This window comes from Cucurbita pepo, chromosome 14, assembly GCF_057944985.1.
Source record: "Cucurbita pepo subsp. pepo isolate OVF chromosome 14, ASM5794498v1, whole genome shotgun sequence".
Classification (NCBI taxonomy): domain Eukaryota; kingdom Viridiplantae; phylum Streptophyta; class Magnoliopsida; order Cucurbitales; family Cucurbitaceae; genus Cucurbita; species Cucurbita pepo.
The window spans coordinates 4960042-4976782 of NC_141811.1; the positions used below are offsets into that span (position 1 = coordinate 4960042).

Here is a 16741-nt window from a genome sequence, read left to right on the forward strand (position 1 = left end):
TATTTCTTTACCAACTCTGTGACACACTCCCATTTTCAGACCTGCAAAGTGCAACAACCATTACCATCGTCCTTCTCCTGAAACCTCTGACTGACCTCGACCTCAAGGGACCTCCTTTTCCCACTTATCTTATACTTGCTTCTCTTTTCCTTTTTACCCCCTTCTTCTCTAAACCTAACCCATTCCTCTATTCTGGCTCTCCCAACCATGGAAAGCTTCAGCTTGCTCAAATACTGGAGAGGGGGCGGCGGTGCTACTCTTCCTCCTCCTGCTGCTGCTGTTGCTGCTGCCACCGTTGATTTTGCTTTTAATGGAAATTGCTCTGCTGCCGGCGCTGTCAGTGTTGTCACCGCCGTGCCGCAGAACCAGGCGGAAAGTGATGAGGAGAATGATGAGGATGATGGGCCGTTCTTTGATTTGGAGTTTGCTGTTCCTGATGAGGATGAGAGTCGAAAACAGGGGGGAAATGATGAGGGGAGGAGAAACTGTGCTGGTGGAAGTGAAGGAGAAGAAGAAGATGATGATGAAGAAGATGGGGATTCGGATGGTGAGAAAGAGTTCAACTTCACGCTGTCATCTGGCTCTAGCAACGAACATGCCGATGCCAATCTCGCGTTTTCTCCTTCTGATGACTTGTTTTTCAAGGGAAAGCTTGTCCCAGTTGAAGCCTCCTCCAATGGCGGTTCTGAACCAAACGCCAGGCCGCAGCTTCGTGTCACATTGTTGAAATCAGCTGCCAAGTTTAGGGTATTCATGTCGGGTCTCAAGAAGTCGAAATCGAACGGGGAAAAGAAACCAGAGACAGATGGATCTGTAGGGGAAATGACCAAAACTGAGGTGAAGGAAGAGACGACGGAAATCCCACCGGAGAAAAACGAGAACCAACCGGGAAAAGAACAGAACCAGACGAAAAGTAAGCTTTTCGCTGTGAAACTTAAGGTGGAGGAAGTTCCGATCATGTCTCTGTTTACCAGAGACAACAGTTCAAGAGGCTCCGGAGGAACTACCAGCAGCAGCAACAACAACAACAACAACAATAAACCCCAGAAACAAAGCTCCGATGAACTAACTTCGGAGGAAAATCGATTCTCCAAAGACGTAATAATGCAAAAGTACTTGAAGATGGTGAAGCCTCTGTACATTCGGGTTTCAAGGAGATACGGCGAGAAGTTCAGGCTATCCGGGCAGCTTATTTTGGGGGCAGCCGGAGCCAAGTCCGGTGCACCGCCACCCACCTCGCCGCCGTTGGAGAAACCCATGACAAAGACAGAGACAGAGACACAGACACAGACAGATGGTGTGCAAGTGCAAGCACCAACAACCACCGCCAACAGCAAGGGCAGGAACATGCCGGCTAAACTAAGAGTAGTTTGCAAGCATTTGGGGAAAAGTCGGTCAGCTTCCTCCGCCGTAGCAGCGGCGCCACCAGGGATGGCTCCCTCGAGAAGGGACGATTCGCTTATCCAGCAACAAGACGGAATCCAGAGCGCGATTCTCCATTGCAAGAGATCCTTCAACGCATCTCGAGGTGAATAAAACTGTCTAACTATTCCGTTACTTGTATTAAAAATTAACCCTTTTCTTCTTCTTCTTCTCTTCATTAACGGATAATTTCTTTCAATGACAGATTCAGAGTCTTCCTTGCTATCAAGGTCAGTAAGCGACACTCTGCGTGAGAAACCTTCAGATTTAACAGAAAAACAATGATCAGATTAAAGCCGACAGAAACGGCGAGAAATTTTGGGTCGATATCCTGAAGATTTCTCTCGCTTTATATATAAATATGTGTAGTATATGTAACATATGCAGCCAGCTGTGTTGGGTTAGGATTGAATTCCTGGGGTGGCTTCTAAGTAAAAGTTCAATCTTTCCATTGAAGGGAAAAGAGAAGAAGGGAAGAAATATTGGATTGTATGCGTTTTTTGTAATCAGTAGAAAGATGCACACAAACCAAGAGCAGTTGCCCCTAAGTATGTGATTTTTCCTTTGCCTATACCAATTGGAGCTGAAAAACCACTGAGCTCAAGTGGGTGCTATGAAACTATGTTGCTTTTTTTGGCTTTTGAGATTGGTAAAGGATGTGGGTCTTAACTTAGGGTGTTCTCTGTGGCAAAAAATGGTGTGTTTAGTGGTCAGAGAAGTGGGGAAAAGTGGGTTTTACTTAAATAGTGAAAATGAGTTTCTTTGTTTGTTCTGTTTTCTTTTCTCTCTCCATTTCTTGTTTTATCCAATGGATTATGGTCTAAAAGTAAGAAGAAAGGGAAGCATGTGGGGATTTATTGAATGCCTTTATGGAGGTTAATGATGATGGGTCTCCATATTCATGAATCAGTTGAAATCTTGAGCTAAAGTTTTTAAAATATTAGGTATTTATATATGGATTCAATTCTGTCTTTTCAAGACATAAGGTTTTGATTTGGTCCCATGAGAATCACTGCTTCTGGGAATGCTATCTTGTTCCATATCATGGTTGTTTTTTCTTTCTATGTTTCAATATCTTTTGGAGTACATATAAACGTATTATTGTCTCAATGGATGGTGGAGATTTTTTCCAACAGAGGGTTTTTGGACCTTTCTGAGTTCTGTTTCTTTTTCTCCTTCTAAGTTGTTCTGCCCTTACTATTTACTCTAAAAAGCTTAACTATGTGATAGAAGTTTTCTTGCTTAAAATCTTCATCATTCATTGGAGGAAGAAGATGAAGAGTTGAATGAAGGAGGCAGAAACTTACAAAATCTCACAAGTATAATGATTCAGACTCTCCTTTGATTGTACTGTACAACAACCCTTTTCCCTCTCCTTTTTCTTCTGTGTTGCCATTGAAAAATTAATATCCTAACTTGATCAGGTGCAGAGGCCAGGGCATTATATGAAATTGTGAGGTTTCACATTGGTTGGAAAAGGGAACGAAAAATATTCTTTATAAACATGTGAAAATTTCTCCTTAGTGCACTCGTTTTATAACTTTGAGGGGAAACCCAGAAGGGAAACCCCAAAGAGTACCTAATCTACTAGCGGTAGGCTTGAACTGTTACAAACGGTATTAGAACCAGATATCGAGTGGTGTGATAGTGAGGATGTTGGGCCCCTAAAAGAGGTGGATTGTGAGATCCTACATTAGTTGGAGAGAAGAACAAGAAACATTCTCTATAAATGTGTGAAAACCTGTCTCTAATGCACGCGTTTTAAAATCTTGAAAGGAAACTTAGAAGGGAAAATCCAAAGATAATAATATCTACTAGTGGTTAGTGGTGGGTTTGGATTGTTACAGAGACATACATCTATGGTAGCATATGGACAAAGGGTATTTTTCACATCTCCATTTCCCTTTTTCATTTCTATCCTTTTTAAGTCAGCGGGAGACAGAGATTAGGCAGATGATTAATTGTAATTGTAATTGTAATGTCTCCTACATGTGAAGCTACAGAGGTTGACCAGCAGTTCTTCCCTTCTAGACATCAATTAACTCATCATAAACGGTGTGTTTCTAACTTTCAAATAGGATTCTTCGAGTCGACATGTGAGGACTTGTTTTTTTTTTTTTTTTGTTTCTAATTTAGTTTTGAATTTGTCGTATATGTCTGGATCTAAGGAAGAGGAGACCTCGTCTTCATCCTTTTTGTCTTGTGATTCTCCTACAATTTTAAACGAGGATCAGAGGCACCACTATACTATGTCTATTGGGAGGCTTTGGAATGCCTCTTGATCTGAGTCATTCTAATGGATAATCAGATTTAAACTGATTAATAATACGTTAGATTTCTTCAGCTGAGATCATGGACGTATAAAGGCTTTTTACTGCTAGTAATGCATCCTAATGCATTCTCCAAAAATTCCATTTGCCAAATGTCTATCATTATTCAAAGTCAAAAGTTGTTCCTAATGATCATTCATCCTTAGTACAAATATGAAGCTTCTATTTACTGAGAGATTATCCACTAAAGCAACTATAGAGCTAAAATTGCCTAACAAGCTAGCCAATTATTACTAAAAGACAATTGGGCTTTAAGATAAATGATTAGTTTTCTAGAAACTTGTTTTTCTAACCCATTGACGTCATCGGTACTCGTCTTCACTTCACTCTGTATTCTTCTTCCTCCTCGTTGTTTCCTTCTACCAAACACGACAACCAGTCGCCCCATTCCTTCCTGGTGACTCGAACTAGCAGACCACGTTAGGAATTATAGAGCTCCCCATGATATAATATTGTCCACTTTGAACATATACTCTCATGGTTTTACTTTTGGTTTTCCTAAAAGGTATGATGTATTCAAGTAAATCTATAATAAACACTTTAATTAGTCGATGTGAGACTCCTCTTAATTAGTCAATGTGGGACTCCTTTCCCAACAATCGATCATTCGTCTTCCCGTTCGATTTCAAACAGGAAGTCCATGCCTTCCTTCCCGGTCTCTTCTTAGCCGAGATTGTGACCGGGGGAAATGTATGAATCCGAGACGATATTCAAAAGGTTTCTTTGTCCCCTATCAAAGCTTGGTTTTTACGGCCCTCGCCAGGTAAGAGGTTAGGAAAACAAGTTTTTAGAAAACAGGACATTTATCTAAAGCTCAAAAGTTCTTGAGTCATTATATAACAAACTTGCTATGTTATCCTTTCAACAATAAGATTGTAGTTTCACGACTAATCGTGTGTCAAGTAACTCAACTATTCCCTAAATTTTATGTAAATGTGCTTTGTCTTAATAAATGGTTTTTCTATCAAAATCTTTAGTCGAATGTCAAAATAACACCTAGAACAAGATAATATGGCAATGACATACCACAAGACTTGCCATGCTTCAAGATCTTAGTACAGCTCTTCGTTCTCTCCAGTCCCAACCTTGAAATTTTCTAGAAAAAGCAGATAGAGCTTGATATAGATGTTAAGATATGCCAAGCATGTATATCACCATGATCCTTATTAAGGAAATTTGGACAGAGAATATTAAGCAAGCAAAATATGGAAGTAGTATAACATGATTTTTAAAATAGAGATCCATATAAGGCATTACCATAAGTTCAATGATTACAAGAGTAGAAGTGTCCATTAATTTCGAAGAAAAAAAATTTGACGCTGTACTTTTATGGGATGATCACATGGCGTTCAAGGAACAATAGTAATAACAAAAATTCCCTCTCTAAATATAAGAACTCAGCCTGTTTAAAATTCCTAATCCTACTAAACCATAATGTTTATTTGTGATTGTGCTTGGACTAATATGGCTAAATCTACAAAGTCATCTGGTATAACTCAACTCTTTTTTTTCGTCTCTGCTTTCCTACCTAGTCTCTACAAGTTATAAATCTTATTTCTTTTATTCTTTTTCTTTTTCATGACTTCTACAATTCTAGAAATTTTTAATCTCGACATATTTTTGAGATGAGAATGAGGGAGAAAGTGATGCATCCAAACTTATCTTAAAAATGTTCCTTGTGAAAATCTAACTTGGCCGGACCGTTTCGATTAATCTCATGGCAGAGCTGGCCAAGTTCTTTGGCCAAAACTGGAGCACCGCAATAGAAGACACCTAGTAGAAAATGTCAAAACCACAATATGAGAAAAGGTAAGATTTCTTTGATAAGTTTCTACTGCTATATAGTTGAAATCAACCAACCTATCCTTGCACCACAGTGCTTGGAACTGATTTTGCTGAGAACTTTCTTCCAGTTAGGCCTGGCAAAGTGGGTTCGCACCTGCATTGGGGCCAACAAAAGCTTTAATATGGGGATGTCTAAACGATGACACTGTGAATCAAGGACTAATATGGCCACAAAATTTGTTAGTCAATATAGGAGCACATAAAATTCCTCGCTATTTTTTCCAAGGTTTGGTTGATTGCATATTTGGCATAATTTTCAAGTTTGTACATTTACTTCAGTAAACATAATAAAGGATCTGAAAAAGAGGTATTAGAAACTGCAGTGAAGGATTGTGATTTTACCCTGGTGCCAGACACGATATCTACTCCATTCTTAGCGTGATTGAGGGCTTGAACCATGGTAATGAGAGTTGAACGAGCATCTCCTTCCTCATACACACTTGTAAGGTAGTTATGCATCTCAATTACCCCCTAAAACTCAAAACAATTGAAATTCCCAATTAACAGCCATGCCATGAAATCCAATTGCTAACATACAGACATGAATTACCCTTTGATCCAGCTCGGAGATTTCATTCATAACACCTTTGAACCAATCAAATGACCCTTGCTCTCTAGTTACCCAATAAAAGTAGGCATTTGTGGTCTTCAGACAATTCTTCCTTTTAGGAGCTTGAGAATTTTTGTTCACATAACTGAGGTTTCCAACGCTAGTGATACCAGTAGATGAATCCTGAGAGAATCAATGTGTATAAGCACATTTGTATTGTCCTTTTCAAATTACGGGGCTATTAGATTGTGACAAACTGATTGATTACAATAGAAGCAGACACAAAAGAAACTATGTCCCTCGGAGTCAGAATACATCCGCACAAGTCATTACCTGCTCCTCTATTTTCACAGTATTGTTCAACAAATCCTTCAAAATGCTGATGAAAGGTGTAGCCCCAATGCCTAGACCAACAAGTAGTAGCACATCATATTTATGATAATCCTGTGCTGGGGCACCATATGGTCCATCTATTGAAAGCCTTGGCAGACTGACATGGGCATAATAAATTTCCAACATTAATATGAAGGAAATGCAGCATGCTAAAAGGAGGTCTAGGAAAGGAATATTATAAGGAAAATATTAACCTTTTAAGGGTAGTTTCATCAGCTCTTAGAAGACCACTCTTGCCGGAGAGGGAAGGCTCACAAACCTCAGAAAAAACCCTTTTAAGCTCTTGGGTCCAATCACCAAGCTGCCGTACATGGATACTAAGGTAGTCATCTCCAGGAGCCGAGGTAATTGAAAATGGATGCCTGCATGCAAAGTTCAGCATTTGATGGTGACTTGAAGTGAAAATAAGGAAGTTTATTTATATGTAACAAATTAAAATTTAGTATATTTCATAGAACTTAGAAAGAAACAATTTTGAAAGGAAAAAAGTTATCTTAAGAAATACTAATATGGCCATACCGTTCAGTGTTCACAAAGTTGATCCAAAAGTTACCTAAGATCCATTCATCACCAAGAGTTCAAACTATGATTTACATTACTGTTTTAAATATCTGATTTGTTTCTTCCTGTAAAACAGTCATTTTTAGAGGTACATAAATATTGATTGAAACAAATGAAATCTTGAAGAAAATTGTGAATGAGCGGTGAAGTCAACATGGAGGATATGTGCTCGTTTATCTCTTGAAGTATTAGTTTTGTATTTAGCTTACTAAGGGTTGTATTGGAAGCTTATTCTAAAAACTAAGTGTTAGCAAATCTGGTTTTTCATTACCATTCAAAGGGAGAAACTGCAGGACACTGAACAAACATGTACTGTCCACTTTTGTAATGAAATTGAGGCGGCTTGAACATTTGCAATTTGAGAACATTTCCAGGATAAATGGCTACCTAAATGCATCACAAAGGAATGATTAGAGGAGAAAGCCACAGACATTACAGTGGTAATTTATAAACCAGAAATATATTAGTTGAGATATGGACCACATGTAACCCATAGTTCTTTTTGGTGCAATTTTATTTCTTAATTCAAACAAACCTTTTGGATTTGAACACTATATGATCCAGAGCGGAAGAATCTCAGGATCCTCTCTCCAGCATACAGCAAAACTGGAGCAGCGACATACATCCAAGTCTGAAGTCATGAAATTAGTACGTTAAGCAACTCTTAATTTAGTATAATGTGAAGGAACACGTAGTTGTGAGGCATTAGCTAAAGCTAAAGAAAACCATAACTGATTACCGTCATAAGATACCATTTGTGCACGAGATAGAGGAACAAGCCGTGAATGATGAGCAATATGTAAACAAGAATGAATAAGTGGTGTGAATACCAGAAGGCATTGTATCCAGTGAGTCTATCAAAAGGGTGGGGTAGCTTAATGAGGTTTCTCCTAAACCATCGTGTTGCAAGTGTGAAAGCTATTGCAATGAAAATCACCATTATGATTCCTGTAACACCTTCAACCCCTTTAACAAGGTCCATATAGCTGGGCTTATTCTTGCCGAAGTCATCAATCACATACGCATAGTCAGCTTCAGAGGAATTAAGCAGCCTTGGAAAATCACATGCTAGGTGGTTTCCAGCGTGGAGAATGATGCCAACTATAATGGCCACCGCAATTGTCTACACAGGTAAGACAACCAAAGAGTGATAAAGTGATGCTACGTACATAAAAAATATTCCAAGTTCTGGGGAAACTTGCAGGGGCATTCAGAAGAAATGAACATAGGAACCTCAATGGCTATAGTATTTTAACTATTTAATTCTTGCAATTAACAATATCATGGTAAACTGAGTGGTACCTGATGACTCTTAGCCAACCTTGACTTACAAGAGATATCCAAGTTACACCAGGATACACCCGTGTCAATTAAACATTAAGACCCAAAAACCACATATTTGAAATTTCCTTCGACGCAACATATATATGACCAATTCAAAGATTGAAGCAAGCAATCCTTCTTTCTTAGTAAAATCAGTACGTTCTTCACTAACTCCAGTACACATTGGTAGGGAGAAACTTCCGAGTAACTTGGAAACTACACACAAATTTGAAACTACGATTTAGACCATCTAATAATTTCGGAATATATATCTTCTATATCCAGGTCAAGAACAGATACTTGAAATTTTAATTTAACCTCCGAGATCGTAACTTTCCTCGCTTAAAAAAGACCAATGAAAAAAGAAGACAGATTAGACAGCCCTAGAAACTGTTGAGAAGCAGATGGATCAATACTCAAATAAAGCAATGATGAGAATGGCAGGGTCAGCGTGTACCTTATGAAAATTGATGTTGTCGTCGAAAGGGACGTAGTACCCTATTCTTGTTTTCCTTAGCCAAGTAATGGTATTTCTACAAACTGGCAAAAGAATGAGAGCCATGTTGAACTTCAAGGTCTCAGCCGCACCCTTTGCCGTGGTGAGACAGTATCCCATAATTCTGAAGGCGTTTTTATGTCGATACTGAAGAAATTTCCATGTGAAAAGCCCAACCATGATCATAATCCATAGTGTCAAAACCCAAATTCGTTTCCAATTCTCTCGCAGAAAGTAGAGCACTTTCGTGCTAAACTTTTTAATTGGGCTTCTTCGTCGAATGCCTTGTAGGTTCTGGCTCAAGGCTTGGCTGGTGAAGCTGAGGGCTCGACTGTAGTTCATATATGTGTCCTTTTGCAGCAGAAGTGTCTCCAATTGCCATAGCTGAAAGATTGTTCAACGGAAGAAGTAAAAAATTCATCAGTAGTCAGAATTCTGTCAATGTTCTTGAAAACTAACTACGCCACTACTGCATGAGAAACATCTATGCACTACAATCACAATTATTAGTTTAAGATTTTAAGAAATAATCCAATACATAAATTAAAATTTTCGCGAATAAAGTTAAAGATGATTTTTTTTAATCGTATGTAGCTTTAATCAATTGAAGTTCATATGAACATGCACCTTAATTTTAGCTATGATTATACTCGCTCTTTATGCGGCAAACATAAAATAGTTACTCCTGAACTGCAAGGCTTTTGCTCAATGCTCAGTATTTCGAGAAATGTTTTTAATCCGCATTGCAGTTCATAAAATTCATCCAGATAGATTTCAACTTGTTAATGAAGAAATAGTTACCAATTTATTGGCGTTAATTGTAAGGATATGGATCCGCTTCTAAAAATTGAAAGGAACCATGCTCTATAAATCTAGACTTAGTTGCAACTTTTTCTAATCTAAAGAAGCCAATCCATCAAAATTTGAGCTTCCACCAAAATTAAATAAGACATGATACAAGTTCCCGATAACAAAATCCAATTCCATGGGTATCAATGATATGATTCCAGGTTGCTAGGAACTGGGCGTATTAGGTGCAGCCTAGTGGCAGTGCAATACTAGCGCTAACGTCTACCACCAGCAATTATAGAGGTATAGATCATACTTCGTGATATTTTTTCCAACCATATTCCCATGGTCAGAGTTGTTAGAGCAACAGATTGATGTTTATAAAACTAAATCAACAAATTGACCATCAAAATCCGAAAGGAGGGGAAAATGATCATTCAACCAAAAGTTATTTGAAGGTGACCAACCTAATTGAGAACAACCTTACCGAAAAAAGATTGAAAACATTTTTCTTTTTTGGCAAAGAAATTGAAAACCTAAGTAAACGAATGGCTACCCGCCCTGGAATCGTGGAAAGAGGGACAGTTGAACAATGCAATTAAAAGTTTGAGAATGCTAATTAATTTAGAAGTAACATTATCAACATTTTTTTTAAGAACGAGAAACCTACAATTTTAAAGAATAATTAATTATCATGTGTTTAAGACCATGAAATAAGAAAATATTATATTTTTAAGATCTCCTTAATTTGATTGGTTTAATTAAAAACTAATAATTGAATTAATTTAAAATCTTTAGAATTCCATTTTATAAGATTTTTTTAATAAAAAAATCCAAGAATTTTCATAAAAAAATTTTAAATATTGAATTAAGATAATATTGAATAAAAATTCGAATCAAAATATATAAAGCCAATTTTAGTTAATATGAGTGATTTTTCATCTGTTAAATTATGTTAAATTGATTCCTCTATAAAACCTTATATCTAAATGGTTGTAATTACTAGTTTGGAGTTTTAAGAGACAGGTTGATTAAAATTGTATCATAAATAATAAAATTAAATTAAAAAAAAAAAACAGACCTCGATATAACCTAATCTTTCAGGGTCTAATTCTTCCATGATTAGAGCTGCATATTCCTCCGCTTGTTCCTTTAGTCTAGATAGCTTGTTGGCGGATGCACTTAGCATGATAATCTACCAATCCCAGAAATATAAAATATAAAGTTAGACAAATCAACCATGAAATTGTTCTTGGCAAGAAGTTATAATTGAAATTATGAAAATTAAACAAATGCATTCAAACTCTAATTAACTAACCACAATTATGGAACCAAATTATAATAATTTGGCACAGAATATAGAATATGGCGCTGAAATTTTTTGAAGTGTTGAAGAGTTCAAGATACCATTTCTTCATACTCCATAATTCTTCCATACCATGACAAGAAAGAAAAAGTCAGAACAGAATGCCGGCATTCTTGTTTATTTAATAATTTTATTTTTAGATGAATGTCAATGGCATTTACTTTATAATATTCGGGACTTTAATAAAGGCTACCGGATCCCACCAACCAAGGGTCACTTTTTGTTTATATTTTAGTTGAAGTTGGTATAAAAAAAAAATGTTAATAATATCACGACCAATTCATAAAATATACAAGTAGCTCTATGTTAGTTGTATGATAGATTTAAAATTATATCATTCCTCTTTTCTGTAGGCTAAAATATATGAATAATTTGAATTTTTCTTCCTAATCTTATCATACACGTATAGTTTTATATATACAGAGAAAAAAAAAAAAAAAAAAAAAAAAAAACAGATCAGGCTGTTTGCAGTTCATTTTTTTATTGCCAAAAATACCATCAGAATGAGAGTTTAGAAGTTGTTAAGCCATATCATTTTTACCTCTTTTACTTCTTGTTCGGTGACATGACCATCTTCATTCTTGTCAACCCTGACATGTATAATTAATTAAAATTACTAAATCAAGGTGTTTAAATAAAACAAATTATTGCTGTAAAACATAAAATAACAACTAAAAAGAGTATATATGATAGCATATTATTACCTTTTATTATAAATTTTACAAAATACTCTTAGGTATGATTTAATTATTTCCTAGACTTAGAAGATTTTAATTTTAAATTTGTTCCAGAATAATATAATTCATTTTTTCTAATTTAATAAATAATAAATTGACACGATAATTATTTTTTTAAAAAAAAAAATTATTAATTTATGCCCTTTATTTTAACAAAAACAAATATTCCAAAGTTCAAACGTTAAATTTTTTTTTGTGCTAACTGCTAAACTGGTGCGAAGCTAATATACATTTTTTCTGTTGAAAATAATTAAGGGAGAAAAAGTATCCTGATCATTCTTTGAAAAAAAGAAATTAAGATCATAATATGCTATGAGTTCTTACATGTTGAAGAAGATCTGGAGCCTGGAATCGAAACTTTGATCGGTAATTTGCAACCAGAACTCGAACAGCTCGTCTCGACTAATTCGATCGGAGTTCTGAAGTCTTCGCCTCCGACTTAGAGCATCGAACAGCTCGAGAGCAAACTCTTTCGAATCTTTCATTCCTTTCAAATTTAAAAGGAAAACAACGAAATCAATTAAAAATTCCACAAAAAATACTGAAATTACCTGTTTGCAGCCAGTTTATACCTATGCATTGAGCGAAATCGACGCGGCTGAGAAAACCGTCCTTGGCAAGCTTATTGAAGTTGCTCTCAAGTTCACTACACGTATCGACGCCCCTCGTTTTATTATTGCCGCTTATGAATCTTAATCCATAGAGAGCCTTCTCAGCACCGGAACGAGTTCGATCAAGCTTTGCTCGTTGCCTCCTTAAATCTCTAGCCGCTAAAGCCGAATCCATTCCGTTTTCTGCTCCAACATCACTGTTCGTGTTCACGGTTAACGATGACGCGGCGAATGCCTGAGACGCATGGCTCCGGCTCAATGAGAACCGCCTCAATTCGGCTTTTAACTCGTGCGAAAAATTCTTCGCCTTAGCTCTCGCTTCCGCTTTGAGTTCCTGAGAAAACTGCCGAAACCGATGCGACGAACTCCGCTTCGCCGACGTAGATCTCAAAATGGAAGCAGGAGTCCAAGCCGGCATTCCAGAACCGCCAGAGACGCTATCGTCCATATTGATCACAGTCGCCGGCTCAACACTTCGAAGCACAATCGTGTTGTTTTCTTGCACATCAAGTGTCACCTCCACAAAATCCTCCGCCGCGCCGAACTCCGCTCCCAGCGACGATTCAAAGATCATCGTGTCAAGTTGTGTAATGTCGTCCGATCCGCATCGGTACTCCTGCTCCGCAGTTGTGGTCATTGATTCATTAGCAGACCGAAAACGTGCCTGCCAGGTTGTGAAACTAATTAATCATCAACAGTTGACGAACGTTCCCGTGCCGTCGTCGTCAGCTGTCCGCCAATCGGTAGTGAGCAAAGAAGTTGCAGAGAAGGCGCGTCCGGAATCTGAAGGAACTGAACGGAGAAGGCAATGATTTTCTCCAACTAAAAATTATTTGTACCTAATCTTGCATAAACGGGAAAACCGTGGATATGCTGAGCTGTCATATCTTAATTACCATTATACCCTTGATATGGACCCATTCCATTCCAATACTCTATGCATGACACCAAGTAAAAGGCGGGAGACTATCTTATTTTATTTTATTAATTTTTTTTTTCCCATCTTGTAGTGATAAATTTAAAATTATAAAACATAAAAAACTCAAAATATTTTGAAGCAATTTCATAAATTATTTAGTTCTTTTTGTAGCAATTTTAATAAATATATTAATTTTTTAAAACATATTTATGGATCCACATTGACAATATCAAAACAAAGTCATGAGAGTTTATGTTCAAAGTAAAGCATATCATACCATTATGGAGAGTCGTGTTCGTTTAACATGGTATCAGAGTCATCCCCTAAAACTTAGTCGTGCCAATAGATTGATAAATCCTCAAATGTCGAACAAAAGACTCCAACAGAGAAAGGAGTCGAGCCTCCTTGAAGACATAGTAAAAAATGACTAAGACTCCAAAAGAAAAAGGAGTCAAGTCTCGATTAAGGGGAGGCGTACTTTGTTCGAGGGGAGGTGTTGGATGATGAAAGTCCCACATTGGCTATTTTAGGGAATAATCATGGGTTTATAAGTGAGGAATACTAACTCCATTGGTATGAGACCTTTTGGGAAGCTCAAACCAAAGCCATGAGAGCTTATGCTCAAAGTGAACAATATCATACCATTATGGAGAATCGTGTTCGTCTAACATGGTATTAGAGTCATCTCCTAAAATTTAGTCGTGTCAATAGATTAGTAAAAAAAAATGACTATGACTAAGACCTCAAATTTCGAACAAGGACTCTAAAAGAAAAAGGAATCGAACCTCCTTGAAGGCATAGTAAAAAATGACTAAGACCTCAAATTTCGAACAAGGACTCTAAAAACCTCAAATTTTGAACAAGAAATTTCGAACAAGGACTCTAAAAGAAAAAGGAGTCGAGCCGCAATTAAGGGGAGGCGTACTTTGTTCGAGGGGACAAAGACTCTAAAAGAAAAAGGAGTCGAGCCGCAATTAAGGGGAGGTGTTGAATGATGAAAGTCCCACATCGGCTAATTTAGGGAATGATCATGAGTTTGTAAGTGAGGAATACTAACTATATTGGTATGAGGTGAAAGCAAAGTCATAGAAAAAGGAGTCGAGCCGCAATTAAGGGGAGGCGTACTTTGTTCGAGGGGACAAAGACTCTAAAAGAAAAAGGAGTCGAGCCGCAATTAAGGGGAGGTGTTGGATGATGAAAGTCCCACATCGGCTAATTTAGGGAATGATCATGAGTTTGTAAGTGAGGAATACTAACTATATTGGTATGAGGTCAAAGCAAAGTCACGAGAGCTTATTTTAACATAAAAAACATGTTTATTCGTAATAATATTTTATAAACAATTATTCCAATATAAAAAATGGAAAAGGAAAGCAGGAGATGTAAAGCTACACGTGTCGCTTGCTGTGGAGATTAAGCATACACGTGGCTCGTTATCACTCAGTAAGTGTTATTTGGTAGGATTTTAATTTGATTAAAAAAATCAAGTGAAAATAGTAATAAACTATAATTTACAATATAAATTAAAAATATATTGGTGGAATTATTCCAAAAGAAAAATATATATTAAAATTAATTAATTAATTTTTTTTAAAAAAAAAATAGAGGGAGAGACGTGGAGCCTACCTGGTGATCCAGAGTCATCGTTTTCATGGAGGATCCAAGTTCCGTCCGATAATGAGAGTCTATAAATATCTGCTTCCTCTTCGAGTTAAAACCCTCAAAAATTCGAAAACAAATCAACATTCAACGAACACCGGAAGGAATTAAGATGCTCTTCTTCAAATCTTCATCCGGAGCAGTGCACCAGGAATCCCAGCCGGCGGAGGAGGTCAAGAGAGGCGGCGACGGCGCCGCCGCGATTGTCTCACTGACGGTGTGGAGGAAGTCACTGCTACTCACCTGTAACGGCTTCACAGTGATTGATTGTAACGGAAATATCGTATACAGAGTCGATAATTACACCGGACGGCCGGAGGAAGTGATTCTGATGGACGGCCTCGGAAACTCCGTCCTTACAATGTGCCGCTCCAAGGTCGGTCGTTGCGCAACTACGCGCTTGATTTGTCTTCTTCTTCTTCTTCTTTGTGATGAAATTGAACTAAATGTGTAACTCGCTCTGATTTTGGCGGTAATTTCTGGCGGATTGGATTCTAAACTGTGTATGTTTTGGTTGATTAGAAGCTTGGACTAGCGGAGAACTGGTGCGTGTACGAAGGGGAAGTAGGAGGAGAAACTAGGGCTAGGAAGAAACCGATATGTCGAGTGAGGAAGAACATGAACATACTACATGTCGCTCCGAATGCGAAAGTGCTCGCATACGTATACGATTACAGAACCTCGGAGAAGAAGTATGCGTACAGTGTGGAAGGTTCGTACGGTCAGCGATCGTGCAAGGTTTTGGACGCGTCGAGGACAGTGGTGGCGGAGGTGAAGAGGAAGGAGGCGGTGAAAGGCGGCGTTTGCTTTGGGGCGGAGGTTTTCCTTCTGGTGATTCTTCCTGGTTTTGATCCCGGATTGGCTATGGCTCTGGTTTTAGCTCTGGATCAGATGTTCTCTTAGAATTCCAGTTTGATTCTTCCTCTTCATCTTCCTCTTCCTCTTCCTCTTCTGTTCTTGTGCATAATTTCTTTTGCAGTGCGTTTTGATTTTGATCGGGTTTTTTGTAATCCTATTTTTGTAAGAATGAGGGTAATAACATTTGATTGTCTATTTCATTTTCATACAAATCTCGGCCTATATATTTATAAACAAATTTGATTATATGTATACATTTTAGATATTTGCAAGTATTTAGGGTAGGTTTCACACGTTGTTTCTACTAATTTTACATTGTGAACAGAACAACTTACTAGGTGGGAGCGAGGACGGAAAACTTATAATAAGTCCTAATAATGTGCCAACGAGTATAATGAGCTCTAAAAGGGTGGACAGCAAGCGGTGTGCCAGCAAAGATTCTGGGTCTCAGGTCTCAAAGGGGGTAGATTGCGATATTCCACATCGATTGAAAAGAGAAACGAGTGACAGTGTTAGATCTGAATGGGGTGGATTGTGAGATCCCACATCAGTTGAAGACGGGAATAAAGCATTCTTATTCTTTATAAAGGTGTATAGCGGTGGACTTGGACAGTTACATTTGAACTATTTTCTCCTAGATCATTCAATCTTTAATGTTAAAAATCTATCGTATTCAGCGGATATTCCGTCTGATTCGGCTTGGAAAGTAGTCTTTTGTAAGCAGAAGCGTAGATTTTCGCCCCACTTTTTGGGCAGGTTCGCGGGTCAATGTTTTGTCTGCCCCGACCGGTAGCAGCTGGGTTTCCCCTCAAATCAAAAGCAAAATGGTCTGCATCCCCGGTCTCGTCAAGCAATTCGACTTAGTTGCGAGGACTATAGAGA

At 37.7% G+C, this 16741-nt stretch overlaps 3 protein-coding genes across 3 annotated transcripts; 2 read left to right on the forward strand and 1 right to left on the reverse strand.

The window, feature by feature from the left end:
- Positions 1–204: 204 nt before the first annotated feature.
- On the forward strand, positions 205–2284 carry LOC111810946 (putative membrane-associated kinase regulator 2). Its single transcript, XM_023697806.2, has 2 exons — positions 205–1528; positions 1628–2284. The coding sequence occupies exons 1-2, from the start codon at positions 208–210 to the stop codon at positions 1705–1707; spliced, it is 1401 nt and encodes a 466-aa protein (XP_023553574.2). The 5' UTR covers positions 205–207; the 3' UTR covers positions 1708–2284.
- A 2736-nt stretch (positions 2285–5020) lies between these two features.
- Positions 5021–13234, reverse strand: LOC111810945 (respiratory burst oxidase homolog protein A). The gene is made up of 14 exons (XM_023697805.2): positions 12385–13234; positions 12137–12299; positions 11617–11665; positions 10791–10904; positions 8882–9304; positions 7841–8224; positions 7637–7732; positions 7373–7488; positions 6735–6902; positions 6481–6637; positions 6148–6330; positions 5940–6068; positions 5613–5691; positions 5021–5525 (listed from the first exon to the last, which is right to left on the reverse strand). The coding sequence occupies exons 1-14, from the start codon at positions 13058–13060 to the stop codon at positions 5416–5418; spliced, it is 2847 nt and encodes a 948-aa protein (XP_023553573.2). The 5' UTR covers positions 13061–13234; the 3' UTR covers positions 5021–5415.
- A 1740-nt stretch (positions 13235–14974) lies between these two features.
- LOC111810592 (protein LURP-one-related 17-like) lies at positions 14975–16506 on the forward strand. The gene is made up of 2 exons (XM_023697321.2): positions 14975–15377; positions 15524–16506. Exons 1-2 carry the CDS (start codon positions 15114–15116, stop codon positions 15902–15904), a joined length of 645 nt encoding a protein of 214 aa, XP_023553089.1. The 5' UTR covers positions 14975–15113; the 3' UTR covers positions 15905–16506.
- The last annotated feature ends 235 nt before the right edge of the window (positions 16507–16741 follow it).

What these genes read in the sequence shown, in the direction of transcription:
- LOC111810946 (XM_023697806.2), top strand. Translation starts at nt 208, where the DNA reads ATGGAAAGCTTCAGCTTGCTCAAATACTGGAGAGGGGGCGGCGGTGCT. An exon ending in ATCCTTCAACGCATCTCGAG is followed by an intron (nt 1,529 to 1,627) that starts GTGAATAAAACT and finishes TTTCAATGACAG; the next exon opens with ATTCAGAGTCTTCCTTGCTA.
- LOC111810945 (XM_023697805.2), bottom strand. Translation starts at nt 13,060, where the DNA reads ATGACCACAACTGCGGAGCAGGAGTACCGATGCGGATCGGACGACATT. An exon ending in CTGTGAAAATAGAGGAGCAG is followed by an intron (nt 6,331 to 6,480) that starts GTAATGACTTGT and finishes TGATTCTCTCAG; the next exon opens with GATTCATCTACTGGTATCAC. An exon ending in ATATCGTGTCTGGCACCAGG is followed by an intron (nt 5,692 to 5,939) that starts GTAAAATCACAA and finishes GCCCCAATGCAG; the next exon opens with GTGCGAACCCACTTTGCCAG.
- LOC111810592 (XM_023697321.2), top strand. Translation starts at nt 15,114, where the DNA reads ATGCTCTTCTTCAAATCTTCATCCGGAGCAGTGCACCAGGAATCCCAG. An exon ending in TTACAATGTGCCGCTCCAAG is followed by an intron (nt 15,378 to 15,523) that starts GTCGGTCGTTGC and finishes TTGGTTGATTAG; the next exon opens with AAGCTTGGACTAGCGGAGAA.